Here is a 16736-nt window from a genome sequence, read left to right on the forward strand (position 1 = left end):
GCAGTGCAAAGGTGCAAAAGTCTTGAGATAACAGTGAGGACCTTTATTCCAAGTTCTGATCCAAGTGCTGAGCTAGATTCACCATTTTTAAATTCAGAGGACATATTTGATTAGTGCGTTTGATTACAGCTTGAAGAGGCTAATCAGGAGTGTGTAGAAGAGGGAGAGACAGATGAAATGGAGACATCACAGACGACGCCAGTAGCTAGTAAGTTACAATGCAATATCTTCAATCCTTTTTGTACTAAAGTGAGTGCTTGAACACATTTTTATACAGTATTATTCCTTCTTGCAGATGAATCGGAAAAAGTCATATTCCATTCAGTCTGCATCAACCTCATCTCTGACAAAGCAGACGGTGTGTAGGACTTAAACACAGACTTTAACTAACTGAACGCGACTTTACCTCTTAAGTTAAATACATCCTCATGGGATGAACCAGGCCCTTATCACAACAGCTCAAATGTGGTTTCTTTCGTGTGGTACATTCTCTACGCTATGATCGGTTTCCATTATATTCTAAGTCATCTTCTATATCTTCAAAATCTGAAATATTCAGCCATCTTGCACACAATAGTCCAGGCACCAACAAGCCGATCATAGCGTAGAGAATGTGAGCCGTGAGTGTAGCCTACAGACGGAGAATAGCCAGTCTGCGCGCTGTGCGCATGCGTGCTGGAGCAAGTGGGGAAGCTATATTTCGTTTCTAAAGACGTTTCTAAAGATCATATTACAGAGGCATGTGAAAACCACAACGGCGAAGTGAACGGAGGGTGAAAGGACTGTAGTCTGGCATGAGCGAGCATGCGACTACAGGACTGAAAAGGGCTACATGTTGACCTGACTGGATGAATTCGGCAGCAGATGACAGTCCATAATGGCGGAAACGCTACATGAGCACCCTCTTCAGGCGGGTGCCATAAATTCACCTGTCCTCTCTTTGCATTCCTCTTTGATTTTAGTGGACGAGAGTACGTGCTTTGACAAACTCCTTCAGCCAATCAGCGTAACAAAACATGTGACGCCATCACGGTGCGCTGTTCAGTGGATACACGGGAGAAAAACATTAGCAAGGATCAAACAGAAACAGAGAAATATACACAGTACTCGACCATGGAGGTATTGTACTCGACAGGTGAGCCACAAGTTATGTCGTCTACAGATGTGAACGATTTTTGCCGATTTTGCAAAGAGCTCCTTCGAATAAAAGGCACTTTGAGTAACACCAGAAAAATATACGAAGCAGCAGGAGCACCGAACGAGAAAACCATATTTCAACGTCTGGATGCAATTGGTCTAACATTGCGGCGCCAGGTCAACAAATCATTTCGAATTTGCTGTAAGTGTTTCCGACTCATTTCGAAAATGGAGGACTCGTTATCAACTCTAAACAAATGGAAACTCTCCGAAGAAGCTGGTTGTTCAGAACAAGTCATCGACGTAAGCACACAAACAAAAGAAAAAGAGGAAAGAGAGCTGACTCCGTCCGAAACCTTGCCTGGGGCCACCGTACCTTCGGACCCGCCCACTCTGTCTAATATCATTCGGACGTTGAAAAAGAAACTCCCATACAACCATCCCACAACACTAAATCACAGCCAGTCGACAACTGCAGCAGCAACATCCAATATGCCCCCTCGACAAAGTGTGACCGAGGTAAGTTGTAGCCATGGATGTATTAGAACAGGTTGTAGAGCAATAAATCAAATAGACAAGCGAACTTTGTGTTTTATGCATCTCTGTATTTTGTATATTCTGCACAATTCAAATTTGTAAAGATTGTGAGGCAGAATTATTCAACTTAAACTCAAACTTAACATTATCCACAGATAATATCAACTGATATCTACTGAGCTATTATGGTATCCACTAGCCTGGCTTCGCGACCCAAATCACGTGATCTCACTGGCTGTCTAGTGGAGAGAGATCACGTGATCAGGGTTGCAAAGCCACGCTAGTGGATATAAGTGAATATGTGCTATTTATGTGCAAAAGTGTTTTTTATGTAGAAGATGGCGGGCGACAACTGTAGCCACCTTGGAGAAAAGGCTTTCGTCTTTCGAAAAATGTCTTCACTTCGGTAACAAAATAATATTGTCGGTAGATGCGGTAATGTAGACCGATCTATGGCATAAGGAATGGTTCCTGGCAGGGTGGTACCAGGGTATAGTATACTAACCTGGACCATGGCTAGCTCTTTAAAGGACCATACACCATCACATTCAACTTTTGAAATGTAAGTAAAACACGAAAATACAAATATCTTTTAACGTGAGCTTTACTTAGGAAAATGGATTGCGATAATGTGATATACGTTGGATGACTAGTTTTAGGAGATCAAATCATATTTAGACCGGTATGATCCTTTAAGGTGCTTTAAAAATTAACATTGCCTGGATTGTTTTTTGTGCCACTAGATGGAGACATTGTACAGGTGAATACTAAGCCACAGGTTTGTGCAGGGATTTGTGTTACCTAACTAGCTAGCATCGCTGCTAGCTAGTCTCCCCTTGGCTAATGCGAAACTAGATTTGTCCTCATGCTCAGCGTTCATACAGTATCATAAGCTAACATAACACAATGGTCAGAAATTGAATGAATCTGGAGGAGGTGAGGCTCCTGACCCAGTGGTGCCAGGATAACAACCTCCATCTAAATGTCAGCAAGACAAAGGAGATGCTGGTGGACTTTGGACAGAAGCAGGAGAGGAACTACACCCCCTTCATCATCAGCGGGACCCCTGTAGAGAGAGTGGACAGTTCAAAGTACCTTGGGGTGACCCATCAGATTCGACAAAGATTCTACTCATGCACGATCAAGAGCATCCTGACTGGAAATATCACCACCTGATACGGGAACAGCAGCATACAGGATCACAAGGCCCTACAGAGAGGGGTACAATCAGCTGAACGTACCTTAGGGGGGCCACTCCCTCACCTTGAGGACCTCTACAACAAGATGGGCAAGACCAAGGTGAGCAGAATCCTGAAGAACCCCAGCCACCCTGGCAATGGACTGTTCTCTCTGTTACGCTCAGGGAAAAGGTACTGCACCCACATGACGAGCACGGAAAGAATCAGAAAGGGTTTCTACCCCCAGGCCATCTGGCGCCTAGCTAGTGTATAGTGTCTATTGTATATAACATCACCATATGTATAATGCAGATGACAGCATATCTCACTCCCGGGATTATTTATTGCATGTACATAATACACCCGTGACAGTATATCCCTGTACTACACTGAATCCTTTAATTTAGCTGCAAGCAGTCGGACATGTAAAAAACCTTGCGAGCAACAGGGTGATTGGGGTGAATTAAGCTATATAATTTTCATACACTGACATTAATTGACTCCAAACGGCTCAAAATAAGGCTGGCTAGGTTCTGTAGGTCGAGGGGAATCCAATGATTTCCACATCTTGACGTGGTTGATTTTACCGACTGCTAGATGATAGATCCACGAGAAGGCGACCAATGGCCATTTACAGCCTTAACACATAGATTGCAAGTGGGATATCCAACTGAATGGGAGTCAGAGGGGGGTTATTCTCCTCGCCTGTAATAAGACGATATCAACTTGTAACAGCTCGTGTTTGGTCTTGCTGGAGTGGATTCTGTGGGCAGAGATGAATCCAACAATATCCCCCTCTTGGCGCTTGCTCAGTGTCCCTGACCGGTAGATCTCCGAAAAGAGTGGGATGCGCTCATCTCGTCACATACAGTAGATCTGATGTCAACAACTGGTGCCTCCTGCTGTACCATATTTTTTCAGATAAGGACTGCAGTACTATCTTTCATTTTTTGTGGACAAGTTGTCTGATGTTATGCTGGGTTCCATTTGGCCCGGGAAGTCGGGATTTACGAGATACTACTCGCAGTCGCAGTTTTAACTGGAACACCCCTCTCCACTTGTGTCCTCCACTCGTACCCCTCGACCCTGCCCCCAGTTCGCTCTGGAAATCATGAACAAGATGGCAGCTCCCTGTGTAACAAAATGAAACTTTAGTAATACTGTTTTATTAGCATTTCTGTATTATTTGTGTCTCGTACACACAGTATTCTCCAACTGTTATCTGAGGACATGTTCGATATCTCTTTTGTATGTGCAAAATCCTGTGCAAAATCCTGCGTAGTGCGTTATCTACTGGTTTGACAAACAAAGTTAGCTAACGTCCATCTTTGTTCCGAGCTGTTGGTGTCACCTGTAACGCGGTTATGTCGAAGGTGACGTCCCCATTCTCCCACCTCCCACTCCACCACTTCCACAGAATTTTTGGTCTGCATACTACTTAGTATTCAGAACATCATGTATGAGAAATGTGTTATTCTTTGTTGAATTGACTTCATATGATAAAAAGATTGAAAATTGAAGACTCAACCTTACTAGGGCTTGTTTAATTGATAACTTATAGGATTAGCCTTAACCAATGTTATTACACAGTTATACACAATAATGCTGTAAATAATAATGCACTCTGTTTAATCGTTTAGGTACTGATTCACTACCCTTCAAAACAAACCAGACGGATATGCCCCACATCTGCAGCAGGGATTGTGGAGAGTATTTCTAAAGGAAACTGGTCGACCGCTGCAAACCTCATCATGAAACACGACGTACTGCTTGATAAAATAAAAGAAGGTGTGCTCATTCTCATAGACATTGAATGCAAGAGACTTTGCAATCCTAATCAAGATTTTATGCTTGGGCGCTGTTCACCCGAAGACTTGAAGGCCTTCTCATTAGCCGAGATGGAGTCCGATCTACAGCGCCTGGCTCCATTTCTGTTCTCGCTGTTTTCCGCCGTCACAAACCTGTCTCCTCTTCAAACCTGTGCTGCTGCATCCATCGCCCTGAGGGGAAGAAATCCCCACCTGTCCGCATTTGCTTACTATATCAACAGTGTTCTGCAGTACGGTGGTGCAAAAAAGGCCGTCTTTCAAACGCTCAGCAGGTTTGGGATATCAACTAGTCATTGCAGCGCAGTAAAGAAGAAACATTTGCTGGCAAACACCTGTGGTGAAGCGTTTCATCTGCTCAAAAAAAACAAATCACAACTCGGCCACCAGCAGATGAGGACAGATGATACTACTGACCTACAGCAAGACTCTGAGGGGACAGGGGACACTACTGACCTACAGCAAGACTCTGAGGGGACAGAGGACACTACTGACCTACAGCAAGACTCTGAGAGGGAATTGTCCAATGTTTGGACAAGCATGGAACAGTTTGTCTTAACAGGTAAGAGGGACAGGATTTTTACTTTATGTTGGGAGTAATTTCTCTGGATTTTTCAACGTAATTCAATCTTTGAATGCAGAGGGAGCTACTGGAACAAGCACACTAGCGAGGGACCTGGACAAAGCTATAATGCAAAGCATGGAGCAGGTTATCTTGTCAGGTGAGAATGACTAGACATCAAGTTTTGTTAAATTGTTTTGTCCACGACAAGTGTCTGTGATCGTACTGATGCTTTTTATGTATGCTTTTTGGTTTGTTTTGGCGTAGGCAAGCAAGTGAAAAAGGATCCCGGAGTGCCCAGCATCCACCCTTGCAGAGAAGACGTTCTCCGAGAAGCAGAGCAGAGGAGCTTAAAGGTAAGGTCATCACTCAGAAGATTTGCATTTCATGATTCTTGAACATGTCCAAAATCTGTGGATTTCTATTATGCCCAGTTTGAGGAGGAAAAAGAGAAAATTTCCAAACAACAGGATCGAGCTCAAAAGAGGAATAAAGAACGAGATGCCGGTACTGGTGACGCTGACCCCAAAGCCAAGAGGCCGCGGAAGGTAGAGACCTGTAATCATGTCAGTGAATATTCTGTGTTAAAGAGACTCAATTTAGTTTCAGAACACTAGGTGGCCACATAGAGCACGTAGGAGCGAAGGACCACCCACAAATGGTGTACAGTATTACATCGTCTTCTAGTTCTTCTAGCACGAACAGGACGACGCATGAGCATTGTGGTGACGTTTCACAAATAGTGCACCTCTGTTGTCCTCCCCTCTCCGCCTCATTGAAAACCACTGTTTTGCACATCAACTCTTTTTTTTCTACTACTAGTGATCTGGAACATGACATCTCTTTAAACATGGCCGACTACCCTCCACAGTCCCCAGCAGTTACTGCATGGCTGTTGCTTTCCCTCTCCCTCTCTCCACTAGAGCTGCAACAACGAATCAATTAAAACGCTAAAAATTGCTTCAAGAAGTCGGCAACGAATTTCATTGAACGTCTTCTCTCTCCTCATTCGTGTTATGAATAGCTAACGTTTAGACAGAGCCTTGTAGAATTTCATAACAGACAGTGACTGTTGTGTACGATGGCTTCTACAAGCATGCTAGCTAACTAGCATATCTAGCAACTAGCTAGCTAATTGACCCAGCCAAACCTAACATGGCCAGCTAGCTTCTAGCTTCTTCTTTGGCTGCAGCTAATGTAACGACCGCTAGCTATGCTCAATGTTAGCCGTGGCTTTCAACTTAGCTAGCTAGATGCTTATGTTGCCATCTTCATGAATCAACCACTGACTCGCAGCAGCTTGCTATGCATTTCCAATTACTAGTTAGCTAACGCTTTATGTATTTGTCTGATAAGGCAATCTTAGCATGTTATTTCGCATCACACATGTTAGCTTAATTGATTATTTTAGAGTTGGGTGACAGGGCAGAGCAACGCACTGGTGTGAACTGTTACCCTCCTCTGTGTTAAAACTATTTGCTTCACTCTAGTTCATTCCTCACTACACTGAAAAGGCACTCACACTTCACTCAGAAATAATAAAGCTGTAGATTGTTACACTTTGTTATGAGGAGGGAAAGGAAATGTCACAAAGACAATAGGATTAAATCAGAGTGAGCTAGGACAAATTTGAAGCATAGCTGTTTGTTTTTTTACTGATTCATCGATCAATCAGAAAAATAATCGACAGACAATTATCAAAATAGTCGTTAGTTGCAGCCCTACTCTTCACCTCATTGAAAACCACTGTCTTGCATGGAGTAATGACAGCACTTTGTGCGTCCTTTCCAAAATGGCAGACTCGTTCAGAACTAAACTTTTTGATGATCTACACCATGACATTCACCCTTTGTGGTCTAGACCATGACAGCTTGCCCTTTAATTCTCTTATTTTTATCTGCTCAGGACAAGATTTTGAAACGGCTTTCCTCAACAGACAAAAGTTCCAAGAAATTCCTGTGCTCCGAGTTAAATAAGGTAAATCTGTTATGCAACATAATGAGTTGGGAACTGTGGGCATATCGTATCACCCTGAGCCTTATTTACTGGGTATGAATCTGAGATTCATGAGCCTTCTGAAATCTGATTGGCTCTCTGCAGGTGATTGATGCCTCCGAGGTCATAGTCGAAGTGTTGGATGCCAGAGATCCCCTGGGTTGCCGATGCCCTCAACTCGAGGAGGCCGTCCTCAGGAGGGAAGGAAACAAGAAACTCCTCTTCCTGTTGAATAAAATAGGTAGATTAGTATAACTTTGTTCCAAACGGTAGGCAGCTGCCTGCTGCCTAGCGAGGCAGTATCCTTTGGAGGCAATGTTTTTGTCTGAAGTTGCCTGTAAAGTCTGGATTGAGTCTGGATTGAGACAGACTTCCAAGGAAGCAATGCGTAACAACGTCATGATGTCATGTCGCTAAATACCTATTGGTCAATCATCACTAAAACATCATTCTGGAAAAAGTGTTTGCTGTGTTACATATGAACTTATCAGTTGTCAAAACGAAAAGCCAACAATCTGGGTTATGCTGGCCAGCTAACGTGTTCCCAAATAAATTGTCTGATACGTTAACCTAGTATTTGACTGCCTGTTGCCATCCAGTCACAAATGGTCTTGGTATTGTATAGCAATTGTATTTTTATCCTGTTCTTTTACCAACTGCTAAGACAACAATATAGTAAGCTATTTACTTTAGCTACGTAGCTAGCTAAAGATATTGGCCCCCAAATCATTTGACAAGTTAAGCTATTTGTTCCGACATTTCTGTTGAACCCTGCATGTAGCTAACTAATGTAGCTAGCTAACTTTAGCCTACAGTAAAGGAAAACAAAATTGCTCTTTTTTGAGCTGGCGCATGGGATTGTGGGATATCTTGACCAACGAAGGATATGTGTAAATATTCAATTGGGACATGACTTGATGCCTCCCTGCCTCCGAATGCTGCCTAAAAAGGTTTGGGACACAGGTTTAGCCGTTTGGGACACAGCCATTGTCTTTACGGTCCATCAATGCTCAGTTGCTTTTGAAATAATCTTTTGCTCAGGCTCTTGTGAGGTAATGTGATGTAACTTCCCTTCCCTCAGATCTCGTGCCTAAGGAGAATGTGGAGAGGTGGCTGCAGTGTCTACAGCAAGAGTTCCCTGCTGTGGCGTTTCAGGCATCTACCCAACTGCAGGACAAAACAGTGGTAAGTACATCCACATTCAGCATGATGAATGGAATAAACCTCATTGATAATCCACTGGGAAATGTATAACCTATGTAGTTATACCACAAATGTCGACTTGTGCCTTATCGACTTAGTGTACTGATTGTTGACTTATGTTGTCGACTACACGTTTCTGTCTTGTTTTTTTCTTGGATCTTGTGACCTCTTTTTGTGAATTTGTTGTTTTGTTGTATCATGTCCCTATTCTATATGTCTTATTAATGTAATCAGGGCGACATTGAAAAAGAGAGCTTGCTCTCAATTGTCTTCCCTGAAATCATAACCTGAATAAATAAAGGTTTCAATTCGATACCTGTGTGAACTGACCCACAAGGAAATGTGTATATTCATGTTATTTTTTCCTCCCAATTGTTTTATTCTCTTCTCAGCAAGAGAAGAAAAGCACAATGGCATCTAATGGGGTGGTGGACCAAACCAAAGGAGCGGCCTGTTTCGGAGGCAGCCGTCTCCTCCAGTTACTAGGAGACTATGCTGGTGCCTCAGATAGAGAGGGTGCGCTCAAAGTGGGCGTAGTAGGTAAAGATATATGTGTATTTAAAAAGACGTGCACAATCCAACTCTGAACTCATCTACAGTATTTCACAGTGCTCTTGTTTTCCCTGCTCAGGCTTCCCCAGCGTGGGGAAGAGCAGCCTGGTCAACAGTCTGAAGGGGATCCGGGCGTGTAACACAGGCTTCCGGAGAGGGATCACCAAGTTAGTGAAGCTTCTGCTTGTACAATACCATGTCTGTGTGTCTGCTAAGATTATAATTGGTTCCTGGCTGTAGTGGCATATCTCGGCCTATTGTTTTATTTTACAATGTTGGTGGGGAAAGTGTAGGAAGCTTGAGGAAGTTGATGATCTGACAAGAACCGAAGTCTTTATTCAATCCAACACTGATGTCTCACTCCACCCTGATCCCCAGTGACTTCCCCACTGGCCTGTTTGTCTTTCTGGTATTTTTTGATATTCACCTTGGCCCAATCCCAAACCAGCCCCTACGCTCTCCCACTCCGCTCTCCCACTCCACCACCGAGTGTCACTCCAAATCCACTTTCACTCGCAGCTGTGGAGGGCATCGCAAATTGAGGGGGAGGGTATATAAATGGACCGGCTCACCACTCAACCGGAACAGACCGAAACATGGAAGCAGCCGTCACCAAGGCATATTTAGGTGATTTATGGGAAAAAATATTTAATTATAATAAAAAATATAAATCACTATAATTGAATACAATGAGAAATTATCAAAAATTCACATGGAGATATGTTTCTGCAAATGAACTCTATATTGTGCACGCTATTTTAGGGTTTGACAATCCAAACGCATTCCACGCTAATTGGTTTGGGATGGCCCTTAATAGGGCGAATCTCTGCTGAACATGCAAACAGAGGGGGAGTGAACAGGGTGAGGAGGTTGAGGCTGCGTTGAGATTGGGCGCTTGTCTCGTTTCAGTTAACCCTTCGCTCCCTGCCCTTGTGTGTCTGTGTGATTGTCTACACCTGTCCCTCGTCTTGATTAGTCTCACCTGCAGCTCCTTCCCTCGTTAGGCCCCTCTTACTTTAGGCACCAGCCCAGACCGTTTGTTTCTCTGTCGGTTCATTGTCATGTCGTGTGTTTTCTGTGTTCACTGGACTTTTCCCTTCCTGAACCTTGAATATTCTCCTTTTGTTTTGGACCTGTTGAGAATGCCTGGGATCTTGGTAACTTTTCTGTTTTTATGCAACCTTCCCCTGCTGCTACATGCAGCTAACCTGACAACTGAGCTTTAAATATACCTCACATTGGAAACTGCCTTCCCTTTTGGAAAATGTCTTGTCTCACAATTTTCTTACAGATGTATGAAAGTCGTGCACATCAGCAAAAACGTGAGGATGATTGACAGCCCGGGGATCGTGGCGTGTCAGTCCAACCCGCCGGCGTCCATGGCCCTGAGGAGTCTGCAGGTGGAGGAGAAGCAGGAGAGCGTGCTGGAAGCCGTCAAGTCCCTCCTCAGACAATGTGACAAACAGCAGGTGAGAGGGACACAAGATGATCGCCCAGTGGGATTCGTGAATGAGCTTGATCAGAAGCGGTGGTTTGTCTGTGCTGCTCTGATTTATTTTCAAATCAACTGTTTAGATGGTGCCCATCGTGCACATTGGATTATAAAGTGCTGAATTAAGTTTCAAACGAGTTGGTCTGGTCTTCATGTTTTCATCTGGCTGTGTGACATGAAATGTGATGTGCTTTTGTCTTGTCTAGATTATGCTCCAGTACAATGTTCCAGACTTCAGGAACTCCTTGGGGTTTTTAACTTGTTTTGCCAAGAAACGAGGATTTCTGCAGAAGGGCGGAGTTCCTAACGCGGAGAAGGCTGCCACTGCCTTCCTCAGTGATTGGACTGGGTGAGGGTCATCAACTCCATCCATCTACCTAGCTTGAAGGTTATTCTGTCTGTCAGCATGGAAATGAGGACAATAACGTAGGACTCGAATTCATAGTGAAGACTTCATATCCAACTCTGATCCTAATGCTGATTGAGAAGATTAGCTTGTATTCATCTGGTAGTTTCTCTTGCACAGTCAGTTATGAGTACTGTAGTCCATGTGCCCCATAACTTTCTCATTCCCCTGCAATCTCCTCAGAGCAAAGCTGAGCTACTACTGCGAAGCCCCTGAGAAGCCCAGCATCCCCACGTACCTGTGTGACGCCACCGTAGCTCAGATGCAGAAGGGCTGGGACCTGGACAAGCTGAGGACAGCCAACCAAGAGACTCTGAACAGTATGTCCATTCATACAATGATACACCATGTACAGTTACAGTATACATACGGTTTCCCTTGATGCAATGATACTCTCCATATATACAGTTGTACATACGGTTGCCGTTGAAGAGGCATATCGGACATGTGAGAGCGTCTTGCTGGTCCTCAGACTATCTAACCAGTAGATGAATGATCAAGTCAGATGTTGGAACTGTGACTGACGTCTCATCTCCTGTCCCAGGTGTGAAGTTCCCTGACAAGGCGAGCAGCATCGGTTTCACCTGTAAAGCCCCCACAGCAGGCGTAGTGACCCCAGCAGGCGTACTGACCCCAGCAGGCGTACTGACGGAGACGCATGTACCTGAGGAAAGATCTGCTCCTGCAGAGCTCAATGAGATGGAGGGAAATGGAGAGGTAGGTAACTCAACGATGACCTTTTCTATCAATCTGCTTCTCTCCATGGGTCAGTCTTACCTCCCACCCGTTATCTACTGTAACTAGTATAGTAAAAGTAACTGTCTAATGTAGGGCAGTTTGATACAATGACTTTACAGAGGCATTTTCGTTAAGATGGCTGCTGCTATTGTGGAATGTGCTGTTGAATCTGCTATCGTGACAATGTTAAACGAACTGGATGGAATATTTTGCTTTAAAAAAATAAAAATAAAAACTTGACTGCACTTAGTTTTTGTTGATAAGATGTTTGCCGTAGGCCTACTTTGTAAAAGCTTATTTTACCAACTGTCAACATAGTGAAAACCTTCTGTGTCTTCCTCTGACTGGTTGTAGGTCTATCCAATTGCACCCTAAGGCATTTTGGTCTGCGCCTGTTGATAATGCCACTTGGAAATTGAAAATGAGTTGCCAGATAAACATTTGTGAATTGGGCTGGTGATGCCAGGCTATGTAAGATGAGGATAAAAACAAGTCTTGAAGTGAGGACTTGCATTTCACGTTCTATTCCAAGTGCTAGATTTGACCAGTATGTTTGATTATAGCCTTTAGATGCTGATCAGGAGTGTGTAGAAGAGGAAGTGACGGATGAAATGGAGACAACACAGACGACACCAGTAACTGGTAAGTTACAATGCAATAACTTCAATCCCTTTTGTACTAAAGGGAGTGTTTGAACAAATCTTTATACAGTATTATTCCTTCTTGCAGATGAATCGGCAAAAGGGAGGTTCCATTCAGTCTGCATCAACCTCACTACTGACCAGGCTGGTGATGAATAGGACTTCTGACCAGGCTGGTGATGAATAGGACTTCTGACCAGGCTGGTGATGAGTAGGACTTCTGACCAGGCTGGTGATGAATAGGACTTCTGACCAGGCTGGTGATGAGTAGGACTTCTGACCAGGCTGGTGACGAGTAGGACTTCTGACCAGGCTGGTGATGAGTAGGACTTATGAACAGTGACTTTACATCTTAACTCGAATACATCATCTCAAACTCGAATGCATCTTCTCAAACACAACAGCTCGGATGTGGTTTCTTCCGTGTCTCATCAAATAGTTAGTTTTAGTAAGAATTCTTATAACTAAAACCTAAGCGCTACTTTGCTGTAATGCCATTTCAATAATTTACGGTCTGTCTTGACAACTTTGCCATGTTTCTGGCATTCATACGGTTTCTCTCTGGATACTTCTGGCAAACTAAACCCCTACTCACTAAAAGCTTTGTCACATTTCTGGCATTTGTATGGTTTCTCTCCTTTGCGGATTCTTCTGTGGTTCAGTAAGTCTTGACTAAAAGCTTTGTCACATTCCTCACACTGATATGGTTTCTCTCCTGTATGGTTTCTCTCCTGTATGGATTCTTCTATGGTTTCTCTCCTGTATAGATTCTTCTATGAGCAACTACAGTATCTGTTTCTTTACCTACCGGCATCATTTCATCAGTACATTTCAAGACATTTACGTTTACCTGTATATTTGAAAGCCTTTTTTACCCAAGGTAAATTTGTAAAATGTTATGATGTGGATTACTGTGTACAGTCAATACAATAAATAATCCTGCTCCGTCTATTGCCTCAATTCAACCTTTTCTTTTTTTTATAAAATGTGTTATGGGTAATATGATCCTAATACTGCATTAAAATACTAATATACCAGATGACAGGTTAATATAGAGACATTGACAAGCAAAGCTTATAAAATCTCATACAAAAAGATGACATTTAAATAGATATTTACCTAAGCGTATAAAAACATCCTGATCAGTAGTGACATCAAGTTGAAGTGACCTAGGACTGCTTGTTTAACATGATAAAAAAATACCCATTTGATCTGTTGCACAAGTAATGATACCACATGGTTTGTAATGACTAAATCCATAAGTAAACCGCATGATGCTGAATGTAAGGTGTTGTGGAGAAATGCTGATGTAAAAACATGTATGGTAAGACTAGGTAAAATGCAAAAAATCTGGTATGTAACAAAGATAAGGATTGAGGAGATGGGCAGCTGTAGGTTTAAGGAAATTGTGTTCTTGGAAAAAGGTCCTGTTTAAATAGGAACACTTGATTTAACAGTAATCTGGTAAAGGGACTTTTGGAATGGGTTTGCATCAATGTGCTTTATTGAGAAGTCACTTGTTGGGAACCTGGGATATTCAACGCTACTGTTGATTGCCAAGTATCTACTGATGTCTACTCATGTTTCTGGATAGGGTGAATTTACCTGTGGGGTCTGGAGTATACCACTTGTCCCATATGTGGGGTCTGGAATATACCACTTGTCCCATATGTGGGGTCTGGAATATACCACTTGTCCCATATGTGGGTAAATGAGGAAACCCCGCCCCAGGGCGTGTAATGTTCCTTCCAACTGAGGGGCTTGAGAGTTCACAAACTGGAGGGAGCAGCTGTTTCCAGCACCAGTAGCCCTGGAGGAAAAGTGAATATTACTGTAGTCAAAAGAAGGTGCATATGAAGACGGGTGTTTCACAAGACGCATCAGCCTGGACACAAGGTGCTTGACCGACCACACGGGGTCAATGCAGGAGGAGTGTTTGTAGAAGACTATAGGGGAGGGGCTGTGATGCTGTCTGCCAGGGTCTTACTGTAAAGATCATCCATGGTGAGAGATGACAGTTGAAAAGAACGATTAACACATTATTTCTAAAATGAGAAAAAAGGGCTCAATGTGGATATGGTCACGCGGTTACCTTTTCTTTGTGCAGTGTTATAATTCATACAGGATACGAGAGATGATCTTTGGCTCTTTGAGGACACAGACTACTTTACAAATCTCCATTAGATGGATTAAGTGTGAGTTAAAGTTTGTCATTGTGCAGGAGACACGTACCATGTACAATTGTGAATGAGAGACTTCATGACAAACTTGGTGACCTACCGGGAAACGACTGCACCCCCCTAATTGAGGATAGCAAAGTCTGACTTGGACCCAATTCAGTACTAACATCTGATGACCTCTACTTCAAAGCCTGAAAGGTTTGTCATTCTAACATTTTGCATTCCAGACAAAAAAATATTACCTAGTCTGGTAAGATCGTCACTACTGTGCTGTTTACAGAAAAGAGAAAAACGTTCAGTCAGGATGTGGAACACAATGTTGGGCTTTTGACTGTTATGGGAGACACTTAATGGCGGCCACCACAGCACCAAGTCTCTCCAGAGCTGCACTGGTAACCCCTGGGATCTCCTGCCCAGCTCCCATTATAAAGTCCTTGGTTCCAGCAGGGCCCAACCACACCACCAGCCACAGAATCCGTTTCAACATTCAAGATTTCTTTGTCACATGTAATGTACGTTGTAGTCACAGTAAAATGTTGCTGTCGTCACCAATATTATGATCAATACAGATGAACTCCAATACTCAATTTACAAATTACACATTTACAAGTTACAAATTTACAAATTACACAATAAAAAGGTTACAATTTCTATACAGTATACAGATAACGGTCAGATAAAGATACAGCCCAAGAACCAAGGATAGTGCCTTGACACATGATTCAGAGAGATTCTGTACCATTCCAAGAAGCAAGCTTGGAGTATAGCTTTTGATCAACTGCAGCTTTATTAATAAAATGTTAGTTGTGTTATAATTATTATTAGTAGTAGTACTACTACTACTACTAATATAATTGTTGTGTGATGTGTTATACAGTATTATTATTTGTTTCCCCTCCTATCAGATCTCTGATAGGTCAGCCAATGGCCAATCAGTTCCGCCCCCGCTTCATACTCTGCAGACTGTGTGCAGAGTGAACAGACGTCCAGGCTGAGAGGAGTGTGACATAGTGCTGCACACCAACCAGAAAATGGAAGGTTTTGAGGAGGAAGAAGGTAATTCTTGATGTGTTTCATAGGATTTAGCTAGTCCAACGCTCGCTTGGTAGATATCTTGCCAATTCAGCCTGCACTGCAATACACAGCATGTTATTGTCTGTAGACCCCAGCCAGCCAGCTCGTTAGCCAGCTAGTCTAGCTTGTATTGTGAAACCCACCTACTAGCTTGCTAACATTTATGTTGGTATTTGCTTTTGAATTATTAGTGCAGTTCATCAGCTTAATCAGCTTAGAACAAACAATGTAGCTGACTTGCTATATTGTGCGGAGATATGCAACAAAGGGTTGGAAATGTACATTTCATTGTACAGTAGCTATGTAGCATGGCTTTAAATCAGTCACATGTTCCTCAAACTAACATTTTCATTACATTTTGAATGGCTATAAAACACACTTAAGTTAATAACTTTTTCTACGGGCGATATGCCTGGAATGTGCATCAGTGCATCATGTAACATCAGTTCATGACTTCCACAGGTCTCCCTCTGTCCTCCCTGCGTCTCCCTCTGTCCTCCCTGCGTCTCCCTCTGTCCTCCCTGCGTCTCCTGGTGTCCCCGGTGCAGCTGGCCAGTGCGGCTCTGTGGAGGGTCATGGAGAGGAGAGACGTGCTCAACTACGGGCTGCTGGAGGAGTTCATCACCACCGTGTTGGAGATGGTTCCTGATCTGATCAGTTACAGAGAACGAGTTCAACTGATCATGGGGCTGCGAGCACGGGTAAGAGACGGTGTTGGCAGCAGAAACTGTGTCCTGGTTTTGGGGGTTTAGGATGGGACTAGTCTCAAGCTTGGAATAGTCAACCTAAAGTTGGGAGCCTCTAAAATGAGCTATACAAATAAGACAAATATAATTTGGTGCATATCAATTAAATGTATTGGGTAGATCTCTGAAGCTCGAAACCTGAGTGATGCCGTTCTCAACTTTGGTGTAAAATGATTTGTCCTGTTTTTGTCAATAGCTCATTCTGGAGCTGTTGTGTCTGAGTGATGATCTGGCCGACCTGGAGACCATTGAGCCACACCTGATCAGAATGAGGACCTGTATGACCGCTCTTGGGGATGAGGAAGTGAGTTTTTGGGGATTGTGTTTAGATATTTTTGGGGCATTTCTGCTTTAGTAGTATATTAGAGGGTGGTTTGCATAGATTATGCAAATTGTGCCCCGAGGGGTTATGAGCGTGTGTGTGTATGCGCACGCGCGCTTGACTTTCCTGTCCAGACAATGTGTCTCT

General features: G+C 43.2%; 1 protein-coding gene across 1 annotated transcript in view; it reads left to right on the forward strand.

Annotated features, from left to right (window-relative positions):
- Positions 1-1108: 1108 nt before the first annotated feature.
- Positions 1109-16736, forward strand: part of LOC311325472 (uncharacterized protein) — a gene marked incomplete at its 3' end in the record, with an annotated part of 32735 nt that continues 17107 nt past the window's right edge. The window contains exons 1-18 of the mRNA XM_084458189.1: positions 1109-1656; positions 4493-5240; positions 5320-5400; positions 5508-5596; positions 5675-5788; positions 7146-7217; positions 7341-7476; positions 8317-8420; positions 8831-8978; positions 9070-9157; positions 10282-10459; positions 10689-10831; positions 11072-11208; positions 11433-11605; positions 12190-12268; positions 12356-12417; positions 16070-16222; positions 16464-16571. Coding sequence (XP_084314315.1) covers positions 1114-1656; positions 4493-5240; positions 5320-5400; positions 5508-5596; positions 5675-5788; positions 7146-7217; positions 7341-7476; positions 8317-8420; positions 8831-8978; positions 9070-9157; positions 10282-10459; positions 10689-10831; positions 11072-11208; positions 11433-11605; positions 12190-12268; positions 12356-12417; positions 16070-16222; positions 16464-16571 — 3156 coding nt within the window. The 5' untranslated portion in view covers positions 1109-1113. The remainder of the gene's footprint in view (positions 1657-4492; positions 5241-5319; positions 5401-5507; positions 5597-5674; positions 5789-7145; positions 7218-7340; positions 7477-8316; positions 8421-8830; positions 8979-9069; positions 9158-10281; positions 10460-10688; positions 10832-11071; positions 11209-11432; positions 11606-12189; positions 12269-12355; positions 12418-16069; positions 16223-16463; positions 16572-16736) is intronic.

This window comes from Borostomias antarcticus (genome assembly GCF_949987555.1).
Source record: "Borostomias antarcticus genome assembly, chromosome: 24".
Classification (NCBI taxonomy): Eukaryota; Metazoa; Chordata; class Actinopteri; order Stomiiformes; family Stomiidae; genus Borostomias; species Borostomias antarcticus.